The sequence below is a fragment of the Eriocheir sinensis genome, unplaced genomic scaffold (assembly GCF_024679095.1).
Source record: "Eriocheir sinensis breed Jianghai 21 unplaced genomic scaffold, ASM2467909v1 Scaffold6, whole genome shotgun sequence".
In the NCBI taxonomy this organism is placed as follows: domain Eukaryota; kingdom Metazoa; phylum Arthropoda; class Malacostraca; order Decapoda; family Varunidae; genus Eriocheir; species Eriocheir sinensis.
The window spans coordinates 1,876,388-1,900,227 of record NW_026111942.1 but is presented as its reverse complement, the minus strand read 5'-3'; the positions used below and the strand labels follow the sequence as shown (position 1 = coordinate 1,900,227).

General features: G+C 44.2%; 1 protein-coding gene and 2 long non-coding RNA genes across 4 annotated transcripts in view; 2 read left to right on the top strand and 1 right to left on the bottom strand.

The window, feature by feature from the left end:
* Nucleotides 1-1,630: 1,630 nt before the first annotated feature.
* Nucleotides 1,631-4,026, top strand: LOC126993315 (putative nuclease HARBI1). The gene is made up of 3 exons (XM_050852264.1): nucleotides 1,631-2,537; nucleotides 3,443-3,669; nucleotides 3,956-4,026. Exons 1-3 carry the CDS (start codon nucleotides 1,789-1,791, stop codon nucleotides 4,024-4,026), a joined length of 1,047 nt encoding a protein of 348 aa, XP_050708221.1. The 5' UTR covers nucleotides 1,631-1,788.
* A 619-nt stretch (nucleotides 4,027-4,645) lies between these two features.
* LOC126993303 (uncharacterized) lies at nucleotides 4,646-6,279 on the bottom strand. Its single transcript, XR_007747600.1, has 3 exons — nucleotides 6,231-6,279; nucleotides 5,522-5,612; nucleotides 4,646-5,299 (listed from the first exon to the last, which is right to left on the bottom strand). It is a non-coding gene; the product is annotated as an uncharacterized LOC126993303 (long non-coding RNA).
* An 11,051-nt stretch (nucleotides 6,280-17,330) lies between these two features.
* The window catches only part of LOC126993297 (uncharacterized), a 28,558-nt gene continuing 22,048 nt past the window's right edge, over nucleotides 17,331-23,840 (top strand). The window contains exons 1-2 of one of the 2 annotated variants that reach the window (XR_007747595.1): nucleotides 17,331-17,451; nucleotides 20,750-20,887. This is a non-coding gene — a long non-coding RNA (uncharacterized LOC126993297). Of the gene's footprint in view, nucleotides 17,452-20,749; nucleotides 20,915-23,840 lie in introns of both variants that reach the window. The other variant, XR_007747594.1, reaches the window with a different exon arrangement.

Genomic DNA, 23,840 nt, shown 5'->3' with positions numbered 1-23,840 from the left:
GTTAAGCCAAGGTCATCATCCCACCCAGGCAGTTAAGCCAAGGTCAGCATCCCACCCAGGCAGTTAAGCCAAGGTCATCATCCCACCCAGGCAGTTAAGCCAAGGTCAGCATCCCACCCAGGCAGTTAAGCCAAGGTCAGCATCCCACCCAGGCAGTTAAGCCAAGGTCTGCATCCCACCCAGGCAGCTAAGCCAAGGTCAGCATCCCACCCAGGCTGTTAAGCCAAGGTCTGCATCCCACCCAGGCAGTTAAGCCAAGGTCATCATCCCACCCAGGCAGTTAAGCCAAGGTCAGCATCCCACCCAGGCAGTTAAGCCAAGGTCAGCATCCCACCCAGGCAGTTAAGCCAAGGTCTGCATCCCACCCAGGCAGCTAAGCCAAGGTCAGCATCCCACCCAGGCAGTTAAGCCAAGGTCTGCATCCCACCCAGACAATGAAGCCAAGGGCAGCATCCCACCCAGGCAGCTAAGCCAAGGTCATCATCCCACCCAGGCAGTTAAGCCAAGGTCAGCATCCCACCCAGGCAGTTAAGCCAAGGTCAGCATCCCACCCAGGCAGTTAAGCCAAGGTCTGCATCCCACCCAGGCAGCTAAGCCAAGGTCAGCATCCCACCCAGGCAGTTAAGCCAAGGTCAGCATCCCACCCAGGCAGTTAAGCCAGGGTCAGCATCCCACCCAGGCAGTTAAGCCAGGGTCAGCATCCCACCCAGGCAGTTAAGCCAAGGTCAGCATCCCACCCAGGCAGTTAAGCAAGGGTCAGCATCCCACCCAGGCAGTTAAGCCAGGGTCAGCATGCCACCCAGGCAGTTAAGCCAAGGTCAGCATCCCACCCAGGCAATTAAGCCAGGGTCTGCATCCCACCCAGGCAGTTAAGCCAAGGTCAGCATCCCACCCAGGCAGTTAAGCCAGGGTCAGCATCCCACCCAGGCAGCTAAGCCAAGGTCAGTATCCCACCAAGGCAGTTAAGCCAGGGTCAGCATCCCACCCAGGCAGTTAAGCCAAGGTCAGCATCCCCCCAGGCAGTTAAGCCAAGGTCAGCATCCCACCCAGGCAGTTAAGCCAAGGTCAGCATCCCACCCAGGCAGTTAAGCCAAGGTCATCATCCCACCCAGGCAGTTAAGCCAAGGTCATCATCCCACCCAGGCAGTTAAGCCAAGGTCAGGATCCCACCCAGGCAGTTAAGCCAAGGTCATCATCCCACCCAGGCAGTTAAGCCAGGGTCATCATCCCACCCAGGCAGTTTAGCCAGGGTCAGCATCCCACCCAGGCAGTTAAGCCAGGGTCAGCATCCCACCCAGGCATTTAGGCCAAGGTCAGCATCCCACCCAGGCAGTTAAGCCAGGGTCATCATCCCACCCAGGCAGTTAAGCCAGGGTCAGCATCCCACCCAGGCTGTTAAGCCAGGGTCATCATCCCACCCAGGCAGTTAAGCCAAGGTCAGCATCCCACCCAGGCAGTTAAGCCAGGGTCAGCATCCCACCCAGGCAGTTAAGCCAAGGTCAGCATCCCACCCAGGCAGTTAAGCCAGGGTCATCATCCCACCCAGGCAGTTAAGCCAAGGTCAGCATCCCACCCAGGCAGTTAAGCCAGGGTCAGCATCCCACCCAGGCAGTTAAGCTAGGGTCAGGGCCCGAATTTACAATTAATCTTAAACCGCTAAGTTTGACTTTAGGGCGAGTTTAACTTTATTCTTCATCTTATCCCTCATAAGTTGATCTTAGCTGACGGGATATTTAAGGCGGGCCCAAACCCGTATTAAGGAGCCTAAGTCGAACTTCAGTCGCCAAGATGGCCGAACGTCAACAAGCCCGTCAGCGCCTAGTGAAGACTTTTCAAGAGCGAAGAGACGTTCTGAATACTTTGAGTGACGCAGAACTATTGAAACGCTACAGACTGGATCGTGCAGGAGTACTGTTCGTAACGGATTTGGTGAGAGGGGCCCTGCAAAGCCCTACTTCAAGGAGTTTTGCATTGACACCCGAAATGAAAGTAATTATTACACTGCGTTACTTAGCAACGGGGAAAATGCAGATGTGTAACAGTGATGATCTTGGTCCATCACAGTCGTCAGTAAGCAAAGCGATCACCGATACCCTCAAGGCACTTACACAACCAGCCATACTTGTCCAATTCATTCGATTTCCTCGCACCGTCCCTGAAATCCGAGAGAAACAACAAGAATTTGTGCAAGTTGCAAACTTCCCTGGCATTGTTGGTGTAATAGATTGCACGCATGTCAGGATACTGGCCCCCAGGGAATATGAAGCAGACTATGTCAACAGGAAGAATTTCCATAGCATAAACACACAATTAGTGTTTGATGCCAAATATAATATTCTTAATGTTGTAGCTAATTGGCCTGGGTCCACTCATGATGCTCGTATTTGGCGTGAGAGTGGCCTCAAACGCATGTTTGAGGATCATCGTATACCACCGGATTCATGTCATCTATTAGGGGACAGTGGCTACCCTTGCAGACGGTATCTGTTGACTCCCTTCCCTCGGCCACAGACTGACAGCCAGGCAGCATACAACAGGTAAGTTCATTGTGGGGAAATTTGATGGTAATTCTTAAGCGAATACCAGCAGGCAGATTTCTCATTCAAGAGATTTTTTTATTATGAGTTTTGATGTAATCTTTAATGAACCTACATGTAACCTAATATAAAATTGATTCAGTGAATTTTCATATAACCCAAGTACATACAAACATTTCTAAATGAATTTATGTGTTGGGGAGAAGACTCAATGAAGAGCAAAAGAGGAATCTAAGAATTGTCTTGTCATATGGGTGTAAATGTAGAGTAACGCAACCTAACAAAGCTGACGCAGTGAATTTTCATATAACCCAAGTACATACAAACATTTCTAAATGAATTTATGTGTTGGGGAGAAGACTCAATGAAGAGCAGAAGAGGAATCTAAGAATTGTCTTGTTATGTGGGTGTACATGTAGAGTAACGCAACCTAACAAAGCTGATGCAGTGAATTTTCATAGAACCCAAGTATATACATACAAACATTTCTAAATGAATTTATGTGCTGGGGAGAAGACTCAATGAAGAGCAGAAGAGGAAGAGGAATTCTCTGTCATGTGGGTGTACATGTAGAGTAACACGACCCAACATTAACATAATATAAATTAAACTGGATATTCCAAAATATATTTGATACCAATTATATACACTGTCCAAATGAATTAATAGAGTAAAGTAAGTGAAGTAAGTTCCCCCACCAGTATTTTATCAAATTTATTTAAATTTTAACCAAACCTAACCTAATCTCTTCAAGACTAAAATAATACTTAATTTACTGTGTGTCCGTTGTTAGCGTAACTTATAGGAGACACTGTACATCAGTTATGAATGAATGTATATTAAGAGCACAGTAACATTCAGAAGACAAATCCAAAATCATTCCTAAGAACCCTTCACTGTTACAGGGCACACAAGAAAACCCGGAGTATTGTGGAACGAGGAATAGGCCAACTGAAACGTCGGTTCCATGTCCTCCATGGTGAAGTCCGGCTCAACCCTGAAAAAACCTGCCAAGTGATCCTTGCCTGTGCTCTGCTTCACAACATATGCAAGAAGAGGAATATTCAGCTGCCAGATGAAAATGTCGCAGATGCGGATGACAATATGGAGGTTGAAGATGAACATCAAGAAGGTATACATTCAACCAGTATTATCTTCAGCTAAACCCATTTGTCTGCATGCTGCCCAGACACGCAGTGCCCAAAACTGGTAACAATAGGGGGAATCTTTTCATACCTACATTTGGAATGATTTCATGTCTAGTTTCTCCTCCAAAACAGGGAATCTATTAATTTTCCAATAACCATAGTTCATGTTGAGATTGTTGAAAGTGCTAGTAAATGTACCATACAACGGAATGATATTGCAATAATTTTTATAAAACATCTAATATACTATGTCTCATCTCATTTCTACAGTGCAGTTGCCACAGGATGCAGCAAATGGAACACGTTTCAGGGAGGTATTCTGCAACCACCATTTCCAGTAATTATTTTGATCTTTTTAAACAGACAATGCAACTTTTGCAACTTCTCAGCTTCATGCTTTTCACTCAAACATCTATACATGCAAATCTGTTTCATTACAATTATCTATTGGATATTTGAATAATTCTTTTGCAGACTTTATTTTCTTTTGGCATTTGTAATATTGGTACTCATTGCTATTTTTTTGCCTTCACAGTGCCGAGCCATGAATCCATATCAGCCTGTACAAGTTGACACATCTTCAAGCAACACGCCAACCATGCATGGGGCTCAACAGGAATGCTTGACCTTCCTCTGGGACGCATGGCTCTGCGGCCGGGTCCCTTAAACTTTGCATTAACACCATTACCAACCAGGTCACGCTGAGAGGGAAGACTACTTATTTATCCCTGCTTCACCTCAGTAAGTGGTACTTCGACCCCTGCTCCACCTCTCTAAGGGTCAAGGGAACACGCTTCAAACCCTGCTCCATCTCCCCAAGGGCTCAAGTAACGCGATGTGGAGGACCGGCGTGGAGGTGTGAGGAGCCTTCACTGGGACTTAGCCGGACGCCAATACCTGTACTCGGCTTCCCATTCAGCTCTCACCGCCATACGGGGTTGCTGCCTAAAGAGGGTTTGATCTAGCGTCACCTCCACCTAACTACGCCAGGTCACTTTCCTTCACACACGCTAAAGTTTTTTTTCAAGGAGGATGAAAAAATAACCAAATTCACAATTGTATTTATTTATTAGGCTGCCATGGACCTCTGTCTGGAAAGAAAACAAAACTTCAGTCCATATGACGCCTTTGTAAAATGATTAAGCAGGACACAGCAAGAAGCACATATATGTGGTGCAGAGATTAATCAAGCTGTAAAGTGGGGTGCAGGTACCAAGCATGACTTAATACGAAGCATTGCATTATGAGTAAATTAATATTTCCACGTTTACTGCAATTTTGTGGTGTACGTTATAATTTTGTTATTCTGAATTGAAATGTGTTTAGTATTTACTATGATCACCACTTCACTATAAACATAGGATAAGCTGTGGGGGAAAAGTAAGAATAAATATATATAAATATACTCTCAATGATGCTATTTTTCCTATACCTCTTACTTTGGTTTTCTAATGATTGAATGTATGCAGCGCTCATTCGCTTGTATGCTGCCACTGCCTCCTCGTAGGCTATAGCCACTCTGTGGTTATCAGAATTCAGAGCGCTATTGAGCACAGGAGGTGCAGGAGGTGGAGGAGGTGCAGATGGTTTCAGGACAAGCTGAGTTACCCTCGTCTGGAACAGAAAGAGTAAACATATAAATAGAGAAATTAACGTTCTTACTATTTTTCCTGTACTTCTTACTTTGGATGTTTAATAACTGTATGCAGCACAAATTTTCTTAGAAACTTCTACTGCCTCCTTGCATATGACTAAAGCCTCTCTGCTGGTGGGGCAGTTGGATGGAAGGGGAGGAGGTACTGGAGGTGGAGATGGGCTACGCAAGAACTTCCTTACCATTACATCCCCACTGGCCGGGCTGGGTTCCATTCCAGTTGGAGGTGGCTCAAGACGACCCACCTTGCTGGTGCTGGAGGCATCATCATCCCTAAAAAAGAAATTTGCATTAAAAAATGCACAGTAATACACTATGTACTGAGCACAATACTTCTTTGTAGGAGAAAAAAAAAAAGTTTGAACTGCCATGAATGGCAAATCCTTAGTTACATTTTTTATGTTAATGACGGAGTCAAATAAGCAACTAATAAGCTGTAGAAGGAAATGCTGAGTGCCTATGCATATCAGTGCCCCACTAATTATCTACGGGCAATTCTGGAATCAAACCTGTGACTGCAGGATTGAGTTGGGCATGTTAACTGAAACTGTACCAGTCTTAGGCTACCATGATAACACCTACCAAAATAACTTATAAATCAAGCAGTAGGCACTCAGAACCCCCCACACATCAGCATCGGGTAATTACAAGGAGGTAAAGGTACCCATTTGTTGACCAGCCCGAAAGGGAGGATGAACAGCTGGGTGCGCTGCACACAGACCGCCTGCCTGCAGAGTAGTAGCCAGGCACGCTGACCACTAGACCACAGAGGCGTATTATATAAAGTTATATACAGTTGATGCTAAACTGTTTTACCTGAAGTGGGTGCAAAGAGAACGTCTAAATCAAATGTCTTCTTTTTAAAGAATAATATCAAACAGTAGTACTTACAAGTCTGCTTCCATGAGGGCTGTGTCATTTTGGGATATCCCTTGATATACCCTCGCTGTACTGCTGTCCTCCCCGATGACTCGGAGGACTGCCTCTGTGATGTCACACAGCGAGGTATCCACCACTGAGCCACCACCTGTAACAAGGTCCAAATTAATCTTAACACATAGCCTGGTCAACCCAAACCTAGAAGGAAAAGCAGATAATTGTGGAGTCTCTGTGCCTCCAAAATACATACGATATGACGCTTCCATATTATATTTAAGGGACGAAATACATGTCCCTCAACCATAATATGAAGGCTCAAGTACTTAAAATTAAAAAGAAGGTGGGGGTGCCTATTTAAACTACCCAAACTGAACTTTACATAACCTAACCCCTGATGGGGGGCTTAACCCCCTGAACCAACCCCACATAACGCCTTCTGCTAATGAATGTAAACATACAATTACTTATTGGGATCCATCAAAACGGCGCTGCCCCACAGCAATGCTATCGGGGGATTCATTTCGAAAATGTATATTTTCTCCGTAAGTAGATCACAGAAATGCTTCATTTCAGATAGACAGCATTATTGCAATGCCTTTACCCCACAATTTCCTCCTCACTACCAGGTGTTTTAAGTTTGTTGAAGTGGAGAGCAGTAATATCTGTTACTTCTATCATCACTTCTAGATGCAGTATATGTATGATGCAGCAGTAAAACTAGAGGCACATAGTGACTCCATATTTACCTTTAATTTATAGATAAGTGATTACTATTTAAACATGCAGTACAGAACAAATATCTCCAAACGGGATGATTGCAAATTCCTTGTCCACTTTTACCCTGCTTACTAATCCTCATACGAACATAACGAAAATATATCAATACTACAAAATTTGCTACTGTTACTCAACCTGTCTTTCTTTGGGCTTCCCTCATAGCAGAAAGCCGTTGAATGGAAGTGGTCTTGGTATTCTGCCACTTCTTCTCAACTTCTGCGTGGCTGCGGCTGAGCCCAAACGTAGAATTGAGGCTGTCCGTCACCTCCTCCCACGCTGCCCGCTTGTCGTTGTATGTTAAAGTAGGGCTGAATTTGCCCCTAAGTATGGTTTTCCTTAACCCAACTTGCTCTACTATGTGCAGAGTGTGGCAGTCTTTCCAATTCACTCCCCTTTTCCTCTTGGGAGAAGTGAAATCGGCAATATTTTCCATAATTACTCCGTCAGAGGGTGGGTGATGGAGGAATGAGGAAGACGAACACAGGTACGCGTGTCCGTGTATACATTCAAGTGAAAAAAAAAGAACATCACCTTGCGCGGATGATAAACGTAACCTTTATTTTATAAATACTACCTTATTATGCCCATATTTCTGAAGTATATCATCATATAACATTGATAAAGTAGTATTACTACATATTCAATCACTGAAGTGTTGGAATTCTGCAATTTAAAAAATACATCTTTTGCCAGGACAAATTTTCATACTGGATCAGCTGTTGAGCGAAGTTGAACTTATTTTTTCATTTAAGCTCAGCTTTAAGTTAAACTTGAGATTCAGTGGAACTTTTAAGTTGAAGATTAAGATTAATTGTAAATCTGGGCCCAGCATCCCACCCAGGCAGCTCAGCCAAGGTCAGCATCACACCTAGGCAGTTAGGCCAAGGTCAGCATCCCACCCAGGCAGTTAAGCCAGGGTCAGCATCCCACCCAGGCAGTTAAGCCAGGGTCAGCATACCACCCAGGCAGTTAAGCCAAGGTCAGCATCTCACCCAGACAGTTAAGCCAAGGTCAGGTACCCACCCAGGCAGTTAAGCCAGGGTCATCACCCCACCCAGGCAGTTAAGCCAGGGTCAGCATCCCACCCAGGCAGTTAAGCCAAGGTCAGCATCCCACCCAGGCAGTTAAGCCAGGGTCAGCATCCCACCCAGGCAGTTAAGCCAAGGTCAGCATCCCACCCAGGCAGTTAAGCCAGGGTCAGCATCCCACCCAGGCAGTTAAGCCAGGGTCAGCATCCCACCCAGGCAGTTAAGCCAAGGTCAGCATCCCACCCAGGCAATTAAGCCAGGGTCTGCATCCCACCCAGGCAGTTAAGCCAGGGTCAGCATCCCACCCAGGCAGCTAAGCCAAGGTCAGCATACCACCCAGGCACTTAACACACGGTCAGCATCCCACCCAGGCAGTTAAGCCAGGGTCAGCATCCCACCCAGGCAGTTAAGCCAGGATCAGCATCCCACCCAGGCAGTTAAGCCAAGGTCAGCATCCCACCCAGGCAGTTAAGCCAGGGTCAGCATCCCACCCAGGCAGTTAAGCCAGGGTCAGCATGCCACCCAGGCAGTTAAGCCAAGGTCAGCATCCCACCCAGGCAATTAAGCCAGGGTCTGCATCCCACCCAGGCAGTTAAGCCAAGGTCAGCATCCCACCCAGGCAGTTAAGCCAGGTCAGCATCCCACCCAGGCAGCTAAGCCAAGGTCAGTATCCCACCTAGGCAGTTAAGCCAGGGTCAGCATCCCACCCAGGCAGTTAAGCCCAGGTCAGCATCCCCCAGGCAGTTATGCCAAGGTCAGCATCCCACCCAGGCAGTTAAGCCAAGGTCAGCATCCCACCCAGGCAGTTAAGCCAAGGTCATCATCCCACCCAGGCAGTTAAGCCAAGGTCATCATCCCACCCAGGCAGTTAAGCCAAGGTCAGCATCCCACCCAGGCAGTTAAGCCAAGGTCATCATCCCACCCAGGCAGTTAAGCCAAGGTCAGCATCCCACCCAGGCAGTTAAGCCAAGGTCAGCATCCCACCCAGGCAGTTAAGCCAAGGTCTGCATCCCACCCAGGCAGCTAAGCCAAGGTCAGCATCCCACCCAGGCTGTTAAGCCAAGGTCTGCATCCCACCCAGGCAGTTAAGCCAAGGTCATCATCCCACCCAGGCAGTTAAGCCAAGGTCAGCATCCCACCCAGGCAGTTAAGCCAAGGTCAGCATCCCACCCAGGCAGTTAAGCCAAGGTCTGCATCCCACCCAGGCAGCTAAGCCAAGGTCAGCATCCCACCCAGGCAGTTAAGCCAAGGTCTGCATCCCACCCAGACAATGAAGCCAAGGTCAGCATCCCACCCAGGCAGCTAAGCCAAGGTCAGCATCCCACCCAGGCAGTTAAGCCAAGGTCAGCATCCCACCCAGGCAGTTAAGCCAAGGTCAGCATCCCACCCAGGCAGTTAAGCCAAGGTCTGCATCCCACCCAGGCAGCTAAGCCAAGGTCAGCATCCCACCCAGGCAGTTAAGCCAAGGTCAGCATCCCACCCAGACAATGAAGCCAAGGTCAGCATCCCACCCAGGCAGGTAAGCCAGGGTCAGCATCCCACCCAGGCAGGTAAGCCAGGGTCAGCATCCCACCCAGGCAGTTAAGCCAGGGTGTAGCTACATGGAATCCGGGCCACTAAGCCAGGGTCTTCATCCCTTCCCATTACATTTATTTTTGATACCCTTCCGTTGTTGTGGTCTTCCCCCTTCTCCCAAACACACACACACACACACACACACACACACACACACACACATTCACACATTCACACAGTCCTATTGTTTGTGCAGTTGGCAACGTTTTTTTCTGCATTTTACAAGATTTTCTTCAAGCGCCGGCCGACTGTTGTGAGTGGAATCCTTGCTCCTTTTTCAACGTTAAACTTAAATCCTTATTTAAATTAAAGTTAAACTGAACTGAAACTTAACCAAGTTGTAAAACCTTGCACACATTTTTTTTGGTCATATCTTTTTTGTTTGTTTTTTTGCAGTTTTTAATTTTTTTTTTTTTTTTTTTTTACTTGTTTTACTTTTCTTTTTTCAAGGCCATAGCGCTGCCGGGCAGGGCGGGTGAGGTGCTTAGTGCATCGTTTTGGCACTCTTCGCTTCTGGCGCCGACTGCTCCTCCCCTTCCCTCGCTCGCTTCACCCTCGGTAGAATAGGCCTAACAAACTGCTCAAGCCGCCAGCCGGTCTCTTTATACATCCTTTCCTCCCGTTGCTTGATCCTCTCGGCATCCCGCCTCACCGTCTCTTGGGCCGCGAGAAACTGCGCCCTGACCTCCGCCATGTTCTCCCCAGGCCTCTCTACCAGCCAGCTGGCTCGCAGTTCAATATACTGCTCACACTTCTCCTCTTCACGTCTCCGTTTGGCCTCCTTTCTGTCCTCCGCTCTCTCCCTCGTCTCTTTTTCTCCTCCTCCTATTGCTCTCGCAGCAGTCGGTTCCTGTGTTCAAGAAACCTCTTCAACTACTCCTTCTGAAGGATCCTTTACTGTTCCAGCCTCTCAATCTACTGCTATTACTGCATCTGTATGTACTCCCTCTCCTGCTCCATCCTCCTCCTCCTCCTCCAGCCAGCGACGCTCCTCCTCCTCCTCCCTCTCCTTGCGCCGGCGATGTCTCCAGTACTTCCGATCGGCTCGCCGCTTTTCCGCTCAAATTCTGTCTCCGCGCTCCCCTTGGGGCGCTTCTTGGCTCCTTCTTTGCTTCTTTTTCTCTCGGCGGGGCCTCGCTCTGACCCCTTCCTTTCCGAAACACTTGGTGCATCCGGGCCTCCTGCAGCCCCTTTCTTCGACGACTTCTTCTCTTTCCGAGGGGCCTCCTGCCCGCCCTCGGCCCGCTGAGCTTTCCTCCTGAAGCACTTGGTGCACCCAGGCTTCCCCAACCCCCTTCTTCCGCAGCAGGCCCTCTCCTCCGCTCCTTCAGCACCCTGAAGGCAGACTGTAGTGCCTGGAACTGCTTGGTGGCAGCCTTAATATTGTCCGGGTTTTTGTCGGGGTGAAGCCGCAGGGCCGCCTTGTGGTAGGCCTTCTTCACCTCGGCGAAGGGCGCGTCCTCGGCCACGCCAAGGAAGCGGTAGATGCTGCGTTGGGGGCAGGCCATCGGGGCTCTCGTGCTATCATAAGGGCACCGATTCAACACGTCACCTCGGTTTGGCATTGGCGGATTTAGGTAGCCTGGAGTTGACATTGCACCCCCCCGAGTCTAGAGCTGGTGGCACCCAAGACCTGGGTGGCACCTGCTGTTGAACTCTGACGACTTCACGCGCCTCACTCCCCCTGTTTCCTGACATTGTCGCTTGATATTAAGAAAACTGCGGCCGCCATCGTCTCCCGCGGAAACCTCAGCATCATATTGCCGCGAATCTGCAACAGTAATGTGAACATAAGGATGCATATAATTATCTTCTCGCGCATGTTATTGAGATCCATGAAAGGACATGTTTTCTTCCCTCTAAAGCGGCGTCCACACAATGCGTGACTTGTTATAATTCCCTGCCATGCCTCTGCTTCTTCCCTTCCCCTGAACTCCCCATCCCTCCACTTCCGCTCCCTGTCATCCCTTTGCTTCCTTCCCTGCCACCCACACCTTACCCCTTCCTACCAGGGTTGGAGTAATTGTAATTGTAATTTAATTGAAATGTAATTAATTACAATTTTTGAGTAATTTTAATTGTAATTGTAATTGAAAATGCAATTATAGTAAGTAATTGTAATTATAATTAATTAAAGGCTAATGTAATTTGTAATTTAATTGTAATTATAAAATGGAAGTGGTACTGGTCGTTATCCATTAGGAGTGATGGGTTGCTAATAAGGATTAAATTTGCCGGTGACAATCAGGAAGTCGGAGGCGGCCGCTCCGCCACAAGAAGCAGTAGCGTGCGTGACGTGCGTGCCATTCCTCTGTGTCCTTTCCCCTCGCCACCCCGTCTCTGCCTTCCTTCCCCTTGCCATTCCTTTGCCTCCCTTCTTTCTTTCCCCTGCCACGCCCCCCCTGGATTCCTTCCGTCCCCTCTCCCTTCCACTGTATTCCTTCCCCCGACGCACCCTTCCCTGTCATCCTTCCGCCCCCCTGCCATTCCTCTGCTTCCATTCGTTAACCCTACCTCACCAACCCTATCTCACTTCCTCCCCCTGCCATTCCTCTGCCTCCATTCTTTAACCCTACCTCACCAACCCTGTCTCACTTCCTCCCCCTGCCATTCCTCTGCTTTGCTTTCCCTGCCGCGCCCTCCCTGCCCTCCTTCCTCCCCTTGACGTTATTAGAACTTAATTTATCTGATTAAATTTGAAAAAGTCTAATGTATGGGCAAATAAGGGAGAGAGGGAGAGGGCGAGGGGGAGGGTGTGAGAGGGAGGAGTCCAGAGGAATGCACGAAGACCTAACTTAACTCTGCCTTACCTGACCTGACCTAACCTAATCTATCTTAGCGACAGGGCAAGGGCGAGAGAGGAGGGGGTGAGAGGGACGACTTACCTAACCTAACTTTACCAAGCCTTACCTAACCTAACTTAACCTAATTTATCTTAGCGAGAGGGCAGAGGGAGAGAGGGAGAGGGCGAGGGAGAGGGGGGGAGACGAGGGAGAGGGGGGAGACGAGGGGGAGGGGGAAGGCAATTGGTGTGACAGGGAGGCTAGAGAAATGCACAAAGACCTAACCTAATCTATCTTAACGAGAGGGCAAGGGCGAGAGAGAGGGAGAGGGTAAGGGTGTAAGAGGGACGCCTTCGCTTAACCTAACCTAACCTAGCTTATCCTAGCCTTACTTAACCACATCTAACCTTACCTAACTTTCCTAACCTAACCTAACCTAGTTTATCCTTGCCTTACTTAAACACATTTAACCTTACCTAGCTTCCCTATCCTTACCTAACCTAGCTTATCCTAGCCTTACTTAACCACATCTAACCTTACCTAGCTTTCCTAACCTTACCTAACCTCACCTAGCACCTAGCCTTCCCTAACCTAACCTAACATTGCCGAGCCTTACCTAAGCTAACCTATCTTAACCTAGCTTTACCTTACCTAAACTACCTTAACCTATCCTCACTTAACCTAACATAATCTAATATATTCCAGCGAGAGAGAGAGAGAGAGAGAGAGAGAGAGAGAGAGAGAGAGAGAGAGAGAGAGAGAGAGAGAGAGAGAGAGAGAGAGAGAGAGAGAGAGAGAGAGAGAGAGAGAGAGAGAGAGAGACTGTAAGCAGAACAGGTTCAGGGGAGGCGGTGGCTGAACGGATAGCGAGACGGCCCCGCGTTCAGGAGGACGCGAGTTCAATCCCCGACCGGTGCCACCAAGCTGGGATTTTTCAGCCGCCGCCGAGTGGCTTAAAACTACCCACATGCTGTCCAGAAGACCACCTATCAACCCGGACTCTAGATTCTAGGATTAAAGATGAGTTCCGGGGGGCAGCATGAGCCAATGCAAGATGGCGCCACTATAAACACTCGCCAGCGCCAGGACGGGCTGGGCCGACCATCAGGACCCACCGGGAAGAAGCCTTGGACCGACCATCAGGATCCACTGGAAGAGGCCTACCGGCGCAATAGGCCAAGACGTAAAAAAAAAGGTTTAAAATAGTCAGTGACGTGAGGCTGCCGGAGCCCGTCTTGCTCCACCTGCACGGTGTTTCTGCCTGCCTGCCTGGCTGCCTGCCCCGCTGCCTCCCCTGCTGCCCCCCGCCACCCACCCACCTCCCACCCTCTCTACCCCTCCGCTACCCATCCACCCATTAACACCCACCCACAACTCTGACTTTCCACCTTCCCTTCCATTCCTTCCTTCCTTAACTCTGATTAATCCTTCTCCTTATTTTCCATTCTACGTCCTCCTCCTCCTCCTTATCAGACTCCTCCACATTTTCTTCATTTCCTTCTCTTTCTTCTCCTGCACCTTCTTCTCCTTCTCCCTCTCTTCCTTCTCTCCTGCTTCTCTTCTCCCAAACCTTTTATTTAACCTTCCTTTCTTCTTCCTTCTCTTCTTTTCTTCTTCTGCTTCTTCTTTTTCTTCTTCTTCTTCCTTTTCTTCTTCTTTTTCTTTTTTTAATTCTTCTTCTTTTTTTTCTTCTTCTTCTTCTATATCGTTTTCAGTTCCCGATGCCAGTCCTTTCTCTTCCCTCACTCACTCAACACCCACTAACCCCGCCACCACCCATCTACCACCCTATCTACCACCCACTTACCGACCCAAACTACCCTCCCACTCTCCCTCTCTTCTTCGTGATGCCGTTTCTTCTCCTCCTCCCTTCGCTTGGCTCTTATTCCTCCCTCCCCTTCCTCTCCCTTACCTACTCACCAACAACCCCACCCACAACCCCCCCTACCTACCCTCTCCCGCCCACGCGTCTCCGTGATGCCATTTCTCCGCCTTCCTTTCTCTTAGCTCTGATTACTCCGTCCCTGTCAGCGCTCCCGCCCACCCACCCACCTCCTCACCCACCCGCCCACCAGACTCCGTGATGCTCTTTCCTCACCTTTTCCCTTCCCTTCTTTTCCCTACTGTAATTCCTCCTTCTCCTCCTCCTCCTTCTCCTCCTCCTCCTTTATCCACTTGTCCTCTTCATCCTATCCCATTTTCTTTTCTTCATTTCCATCAGTTTTTATATTTTTACTTTCATCACATCTTGTTCTCTCCACTTTCCTCTCCTTTTCTTAAACTCACATTCACCTTTCCCTTTCAGTCATTTTCCTCCTCATTCAATTTCCTTTTCTACATTTTCTACCCGCCTGATAATTATACTTTTATCATATTTTTCTCTCATTTTTATATTCCCTTCCTTTCCTTCCCTAAGTTCTAATTCCTCCTCCTTCCCTTCCTCACCCGTCTCTCCTCTTTTCCAGCATACCTTCCCTTTCTCAACAATATCCCGTACATTTCCTACCCTCTTTGGCATTCATTCTCCACCCTTCCCTAATCTGTAATTCCTCCTTCCCTTCACCCAAGTCCTCTTCCCTACATGTCTTATCTCTCCCTCATCCATCGCCTTTTCTGCATTTCCTAACCTCTCCGTAATGTCACTCTAAGCCAATTTACTTTAACAGGTCATTCATTCTTAACCTCCGTTCCTTATGTAACCTCTAACTCATTCCTTCCCCTTCCCATCCCCATAATCCTCATCCATTTTCTTTTCTATAATTCCTAATCTCTCCATAATATTACTCTCATCCCATTTTTTTAACAGGTCATTCATCCTTAACCTTCCTTCCTAATGTAAACTCTAACTCATTCTTCCCCTTCCCATCCCCGTCATCCTCACCCATTTCCTTTCTATATTCACTACACTTCTTGATAATTTTACTATCATCACATTTTTTCAACAGGAGGTCATTCATTCTTAACCTCCTTCCCTTACACTGTAAAAAATAATGTTTTTCTTTCAACATGTAAATACTTTTTTGTGTGTTTTTAGGCAAACACAGTTGTTTTTGTAAAAACAAGGAAATATACCAGATGTATTTTATGCAACACTTAATGTTTATTATGAAACGACTATGTTTTATGTAAAACACTTCACACGTTTTACGTAAAACACAATATATGTTTAATGTACAGCACTACATTTTCCCTGCATATTATAATGGAAATGATCAAATAATTTATATATATATATATATATATATATATATATATATATATATATATATATATATATATATATATATATATATATATATATATATATATATATATGGATATAGAAAGATGTAGATAGATAGATATGTGGATGCAATACAAATGAACGCATGGTTTGAATACGTCATAATGATGAAATAACATATGGTGAACATCAATAAATGTGACAAAGTATACAGATAATGTATTATCATTACGCGATTTAAGGGTGTCTTAAAACACACTTGTTATTATCTGAACATCACAAAAATAAACACGTGTGTTCACTTAACAACGCCTCACAACGTGTGCTAGCAATGAAACTCATTACAGAATGCTAATTCTTTTCTGACAGAAACAAAGGGTTTTAGTCACTGAATGTTTGCACTGAATATCTTTTCCATAGAACTTAGGCTAGATGACTTTCCAGTAAAATTACCAAAAGCTTGAGATTTAGTATCCTAACTCTCACTTATTTCAGCACCAATCGTTCGAACTCCATCCCAACATGAATGTTTTTTGTGAAATACTCATACCTGGGCACTTCCGCACCTCGGTCCGGACCTCCGCTCCTCCGCACCTGCGGACCGCCAAACGAGGTGCGGAAGCCCGGAAGTGCGGAACGTTTTCAAAAGTGCGGAAGTAACAGGTGCGGACAGGCAAAATTTTGGGTCCAGACTTCCGCACCTGAGATTTTCAAAGATAAAAAAACGAAGACGACAAACAGTCCGCGGCATTACTTTCGCGCGTTTTGGCGGGCTGTGTGCTACCAGCTGATCACTGTGTCAATTTTCTTTTTCTTTTCAGAATGTTTTGACATTTAGTGATTCACTGCGATTGTTTAGTGTTTAGTGTTTACAAATAAACATGGACAGATACGTGAAAAGAGGTGATAGCGACAGGAGCAGGAGTGTGTCAGGGGATAGTAGCGTCAATAGCGTGAGCTACAGAACCAGCACGCCTGCACCGTCAGCCTCCAGAACCCCTACGCCGCTGGCGACGTCAGACATTTCCTTGTCTGACGTGACAGCTGGACCCCTTCCAGTGTAATGCCAGAATTTAATTAAGAATGGGAAAATGTAAATTAGGGAGGAATAAGCCGTTACCGCATAGAACATTCCATACTCGCGCTTGAGAGGCCCACCCCATTTGAAGGTAAATATATATTTCTCTCTCTCTCTCTCTCTCTCTCTCTCTCTCTCTCTCTCTCTCTCTCTCTCTCTCTCTCTCTCTCTCTCTCTCTCTCTCTCTATATATATATATATATATATATATATATGAAGCTTGATGTATTATTGCCTTGTACTATTTTGTTTTATTTTTGAGGTGCGGACTAGTTTTTTCAGGCGCGCTTTAATAGTTTTGCGTACAGTAGCGGAGGTGCGGAGGTCCGGTAGCGGACCGAGCGAAAATTTTTTAGGCGCGGAAGTACAGGTGCGGACTACCTGCGTCCGAAGTGCGGAGGAGCGGTAGCGGACTACCCCAAATCCAGTAACGCGCCCAGCTCTGGAAATACTTATCCACGCTTCTTGTAAAATAATTGTCTAGTTCTTAATATCAAAATGACTTGCTAATTACAAAAGCAGTCACATGGTTACTGAAACGGTGAATGGTTATATATTTAGTTTAATGAAAGCAACTGTCGTTACGCATCGACACGAAAACGAACACGCTCATGAGATACGCGTCGGAGTCTTGTAGTTGTATACGCAGTTCAACGGTGGAGGCCGGAGGGACGCACGCGGTTGTTTCAATTACTTCCACACTTTTTGAAGAACACTGGCCAAGTGTCCCACCAGCGATAGCCTCGAAGAAAAACAACAACAGGTCAAGGTACGTGTGAGTGTTCTTGAGGTTGTGAATATTCCTGCACTGTGACTAGGTAGGGATTGATAGGTTAATATCCCCTTATAATAGCAAACCGCAGGCTCGCATGGGGATGAAACCACCCTGTTAGGTTAGGTTTTAATAGGTTCGATTAGTTCTGTTAACTATGGTAAGAGTTTTAGCGGAAAAGAAAGAAAATCTTGATCCAGGAACGGCCATCTTAAAACGCGGAGACTGATGACAGTGGTGGAGTTTTAAAATTTACAAAGTTTTCTACCTGGCCATCCCTGCCTGTCAACTGATAATGAATATCGCACTATTACAAGTAAGTTAGTTACATTAATAACAAGAGGTTATGAGAGAGAGAGAGACTTGGTTCGTCAATCCGTTGTTAGTTTTCTGTGTTGGAGTATTTTATCGGCTTATTGTAGCCTTTGCCGCTGAGCATGGTAAGTTTTTACAACTTCACCGGTCTCTGCGTCTCACAATGGCCGTCATGGGTCAGGGACGGGTCGCGTTTTTTTTTTTTTTTTTTTACATCCTAGCCCTTATGCACCGTAGGCGTGTCTGCCACTTGGATGTTGGTCAGAGGCAGGCCCGTTGGTGTGCGGGCGAGGGTTTATAGTGGCACCTGAAAGGCCCATGCTATACACCCCAAAGCTCATCTTTATTGCATACTAGCTGAGTTACCCGGCGTTGCCCGGGTTGTTTTCTCTCTCTCTCTCTCTCTCTCTCTCTCTCTCTCTCTCTCTCTCTCTCTCTCTCTCTCTCTCTCTCTCTCTCTCTCTCTCTCTCTCTCTCTCTCTCTGTGTGTGTGTGTGTGTGTGTGTGTGTGTGTGTGTGTGTCTTTTTCTGTTGAGGGAGAGAGAGAGCGAGAGAGAGAGAACCGTTACATCACTTTTGTGTTATTTTTGGCCACGTTCATGGTACCATTTAAATACTTTGGATCACAGAGATTTAACAGTTCCCGAGATGCACTTTTTATAATAACCATTCTGTTTCGAGAAAATAGCTCTATAACTTCGCTATCAATAAAAAAAGTAACAAATTGCGTTTTTCCGCTTTTTATAAGTTAACGGTACCCTAAGCGGTAACTTAAAAATACCGAATAGCGCATTTTGTGTCACAGATACAGAATTTTCTATTGAGAGCAAAGTTGTACAGGCATTGTTTATAGAAAGAATGATTATAAGGAAAGGTGCATTAGTGGAACCATTAAGTCGCTATGAGGCAAAGTAATTCAACCGTAACATGAAAGTGCCCAAAAATAACATAAAAGTGCATAAAAAACACCATTTGCGTCACAGATACAGAAATTTTCATAGAGAGCAAAGTTGTAGATCTCTTTCTTCCGCAAAGGAAGTATGCCTCAAAATGGGATCCGACCAACCATTAAGTCGCTATGAGGGAAAGTATGTTTTCATTAAAGTTTCTCTTCACATGGCACGTCCTGTAACGTGGTAACCGAAGGGGGTACTCAAATTTAGACCCCCCGAGGACAATCCAGAGGTGCCCAAGTATCTGCATGCCAAGTTTGGTTGAGCTGGCTCTGACGGTGTGTCAGTGATGAAAAAATCAACATACAAACAAACAAACAAACAAACACACACAGACAGACATACAGTGAATTTTATAGATACAGATGCAACTAGAACTTGGGTGTCAGGGTGACATGTAGGTGATTTTAAGCCACTCGGCAAATGACACAAAGTTTTAAGGTAGCACTGGTGGGGATTCGAACCCATGCGTCGACATCAGTCCCACCCACACTCACCCTATCCACTCGGCCACCGCCTCCCTAGATGCTTAAATCAAGCTTTTTTGCTTTCTATTCAGCTGTAACTATTTCGATATTGAACAGAACTGATCAAGCCTATTTTAACCAAGCCTAACAGGGTGGTTTTATCCCCATGTGAGCCCTCGGTTAGCTATTATAAGGGTAAATTAACTTAACCTATCAGTCCTTATATCTCTGTAACCATTAATTTGCAGTGGATATATATGGGGTTTAAATTACTCAGTATGAATACCTTTATCATTTAAAAAAGATAGGAAAGCCATCTAAAGACTGGTGAAGTTGTAAAATATTTACCCTGAGGATTGCTAATAATGATGATTACAAGAATAACAGTAAAAACCTCTAATAGGTAATTATGATATATTATGATAATATTATGATATTGTTATTATTATTATTATTATTTATTATTATTATTATTATTATTATTATTATTATTATTATTATTATTATTATTATTATTATTATTATTATTATTATTATTATTATTATTAATTCTGCACCTATCATTACTATTTATTACTAGAACTATTACTATTTCTCCCACTACAACAACCACTATATCTCTGCTATTACTAGCAGTAATAATAATAATAATAATAATAATAATAATAATAATAATAATAATAACAACAACTTGAGAATAATAGAACTAATAATGTTATCAATAATAATAATAATAATGATACTCATATATTCTTCTTCTTCTTCTTCTTCTTCTTCTTCTTCTTCTTCTTCTTCTTCTTCATCATCATAACTACAACTACTACTACTACTACTACTACTTTTTCTTCTTTTTTGATTACTACTACGTACTACTACTACTACTACTACTACTACTTTTTCATTATTGTTGTTGTTTTGGCTAAATTTATCCAAAGTGATGTGAAATTAACGGAAATGACAGTCATTGCTCCCAGAAGTGCCTGGAAGGGGTATTTTTAGAACCACAAAATATTCCGCAAATGGTGGAAAAATCAGCAGTTATTCTTTAAAAGGCATAAAAGTCAACTCATATACCTCCACTCCATTATATGTATCTACTTGTTTTTACTAGTTTGATTACAAAATAGCGACATGCATGTCATAATTCTCAATAAACCATATTTCAGAGCCATAACGGCATCTAGTAAATACCAACACAAAAGCACAACAAACTTGATTCGAATTGTCAAAAACATCACTCAGAGACATTTTCTTCATCACATGTACTTGTATTACATACAAGAAAGCAACATGCATGTCACAATTCACATATGATGGTGTTTCACAAGCATTAAACAACATAGCAAAAAAACACTAGAGAGGTAAACATAAATAATGCAAATAGGACAACATCAATGTTAGCACATGCAATGCTTGCAATGTATGAGAACAGTATTTGAACATATTTTGATGGTGCAACTTATCAGGAAAACGGCAGAAGTTTTCTAGTGTACATCATACATCTCTGACGCTTTACGAGTTAATGTCTCCAAATCCCTACTTTGTTTCTTGCTGTTACAGGTGTGTGTATGGGAAAGCACTATTCGAAAGGCCACACCGATACCAGCTGCTGGATACCAGTCCAAGTGTAGCTGTGAGGAGGTGACCCAGGACGATCCAATTCTGTTTCCATGTAATTCAAACACTGGTAGCTGCAAGGTGTGTATAAAGAGTAATAGTATAAAGGTATGTACTGTAAAGCTATTACATTTTGGAGTTGTTGTAACATATATGTTGCACACACACACAAACATGCTTACTGACAGGTGTACTGGTTACCCTAACTTTTTGTTGTTGAGTTTCTCTTCCCCCTCTTATCTCCATTGGCTGGGGTAAATGATCAGATGAAGTCATAGTTAACTGGTGCATGAGATTGGCCATAGCCTTCCATACAGAAATTCAGTAACTCAGCCCATAAATGTCATCCGTGCTAAGTTGAAGTAATGAATGACCTCTAATTTTCATTCATGTGGTGTAGCTACTGGTATGGTACATAATTGATGCATACTGCTGAGGAAAAAATAACCTTTTAATCATGAGTGCTGTTATGCATAATTGCTCTATGTGCCCTTTCTCTACTTCAAAGTCAGTAGATATATTCATCATATACTTAGAGTGCACAAAATAGTCCTAATTTCTTAATATCATGTAACCTTGGCACATGTGCTTACACTACTAAAAGTTGGAAAGCTTTTAAGCAACACAATTGGCGATGCCACAAAGAAGTTGGTAGCATCAGTGATGAACATATGGCAGCTACTGGTGGTGAAGAATCTGTTATTGGAGATGTTCTTGATATACCCAGTGATGAAACAAATACTCTCTTTGAAAATTTTGCATTTTTAAAGAATGCTGAATATGCATTGAAATTAGAAACACAACACAGAATTCCAAAGAGTGCTGTTAATGATATCATTGCACACACATCACTATTAGTGTCTCATTATGTGACCCAAGCAGTTAATAAGGTAGTCACTACTTCTGGAATAAAATTGGGAAGTGAGGTTTTGGAGTCTATTAAACATGTTGATTTCAGCAATATAAGTACAGACCATAATAGACATAAATATTACCAAACTCACTGCAAGTTGATATCACCTGAAGAAGTTTTAGTTGGGAGTGAAAGTAAAACAGTCAATGGAGAAACAAGAGAAATAAAGAAGCTTGGATATTATGTACCATTCAAGGAGAGCATTCAGGCTCTCTTACAATTGCCAGAGGTATTAAGAGCAGTGCAAACATCCCATTACTCACAAAATGATATGATGCATGATATATGTGATGGAACATTTATTAGGGAGCATACAGTATTTCAGCAGAATGTAAATGCATTGCAAATAATATTAAATCATGATGACATGGAGATAGTGAATCCTCTTGGCACTCATGTAAAAAAGCACAAGCTCTCCATGTTTTACTACAGCTTAGCAAATATTCCACCTCAATTTCGATCAAAGCTGTCATCTATTCAGCTCGTAGCTATAGCCAAAAGCAGGGATATTAGAAAATTTGGAGTTAAGACTCTTCTTCAGGATTTTTTAAATACTTTGAATGACATGCAGCAAAATGGAATAGAAATAGAAATAAATGGTTCTAAGCAAACTGTATATGGGGCTTTGGTAATGGTTCCATGTGATACTCTTGCTGCACAATGGCTGGGAGGTTTCAAAGAAGGAGTTGCTTTTGCTGTCAAGCCTTGCAGAACTTGTGAAGTCACTAAAGTTGACTTGAAGAGAAAATTTAGCCATGTAGAATGTGAGGAACGCCAGTTTGTAGAACATAGTGAGAGAACAGCTGCTTTGAAGACTTTGAGTAAGGCATCCATGGAGTATTGGAGTAAAATGTGGAATTAAAGAAGCTAGTGCTCTAAGTAATATAAAAGATTTTCCATTAAGTCAATGCCTTGTCCATGACCCAATGCATGTGTTAACAGAAGGCATTGTCCCTTATGAAATGGCATTAATGCTGTATAGTTTTGTGTATTGCAAGAATTATTTCAGCTTGGCCTATCTGAATGCTCAGATGGAAAACTTTGCATTTTCATACCTAGATTCAAGTCATAAACCTGAGAAAATAGACCAGAAGCAACTAGCTACTGATAAGAAAATAAAGCAAACTTCAGCATCAATCTTGACCCTGTGTTATGCTTTACCATTCTTAATTGGACATAAAGTAAAGAGAGATGATGAGATGTGGAAGAATTTTGTACGGCTTTCACAAATAACAATGCTAGCTACGTCACCACTTGCTGATCTAAACACTGTCGGACAGCTAGACCAGCTGATTAGCAGTCACCATTACAAATTTCAAGAAATTTTTCCATCTGAGACAATTACTCCTAAATTTCATTACTGCCTTCATATACCTGAGCAAATTAAGAGATTTGGCCCAGGTAGGAATCAGTGGTGCCTTCGGTTTGAAGGGAAGCATGGTTTTTTTAAACAAAAGAAGTGGCATTGTTTCAAAAATATATCAAAGTCCATGTCAGAGTACCACCAGAAATATATGTGTTACAGAATGCTTTGCTCTAATCCTCTTTTGGAAGTTGGCAATGAGAATTTCCTCTATGCTGGGGATATAGTTAAAGAAGGTACTGAAGTAGACATTGCAGTAAAATTCCCAGATATCAAGGGACAATGTATAAGCTTATTCCTAGAACACAATTTGGAAGTAGTTGAGCCTCTTTTGGCTTACATGTCACCAGCAGTGAGTATCAAGGGTCATACATATAAACCTGGAGTAGCATTACTACTGAGTTGGGAAAATCTGGTTCCAGTCTTTGGTCTTGTGCCATAACTTAGTGTATGATCAGATGAAATTCTTTGTAGTTGACAAGCTATCAAATTGTGGCTATGATGACCATTACAATTCATATGTAGTGACACCAACTGGAAGGCTAAGAGTTTTGAGCTATTGCAGTATAGTGAATAATTGGCCTCTACCTGTTCATTATGTAAATAATGAAATGTATGTAACAAACAGATACTGTCATTTTGTTGAACATGTATAATTTAAAGCAGTTGTATTGGAGTAGGTGATGGGGCTATTAGTGTTTCAGTATTCAGTGCAAGCTGGCCACTCTAATATTGATCCCATTATGTATTTATGTTTC

What these genes read in the sequence shown, in the direction of transcription:
- LOC126993315 (XM_050852264.1), top strand. Translation starts at nt 1,789, where the DNA reads ATGGCCGAACGTCAACAAGCCCGTCAGCGCCTAGTGAAGACTTTTCAA. An exon ending in AGCCAGGCAGCATACAACAG is followed by an intron (nt 2,538 to 3,442) that starts GTAAGTTCATTG and finishes TCACTGTTACAG; the next exon opens with GGCACACAAGAAAACCCGGA. An exon ending in TGAAGATGAACATCAAGAAG is followed by an intron (nt 3,670 to 3,955) that starts GTATACATTCAA and finishes TCATTTCTACAG; the next exon opens with TGCAGTTGCCACAGGATGCA.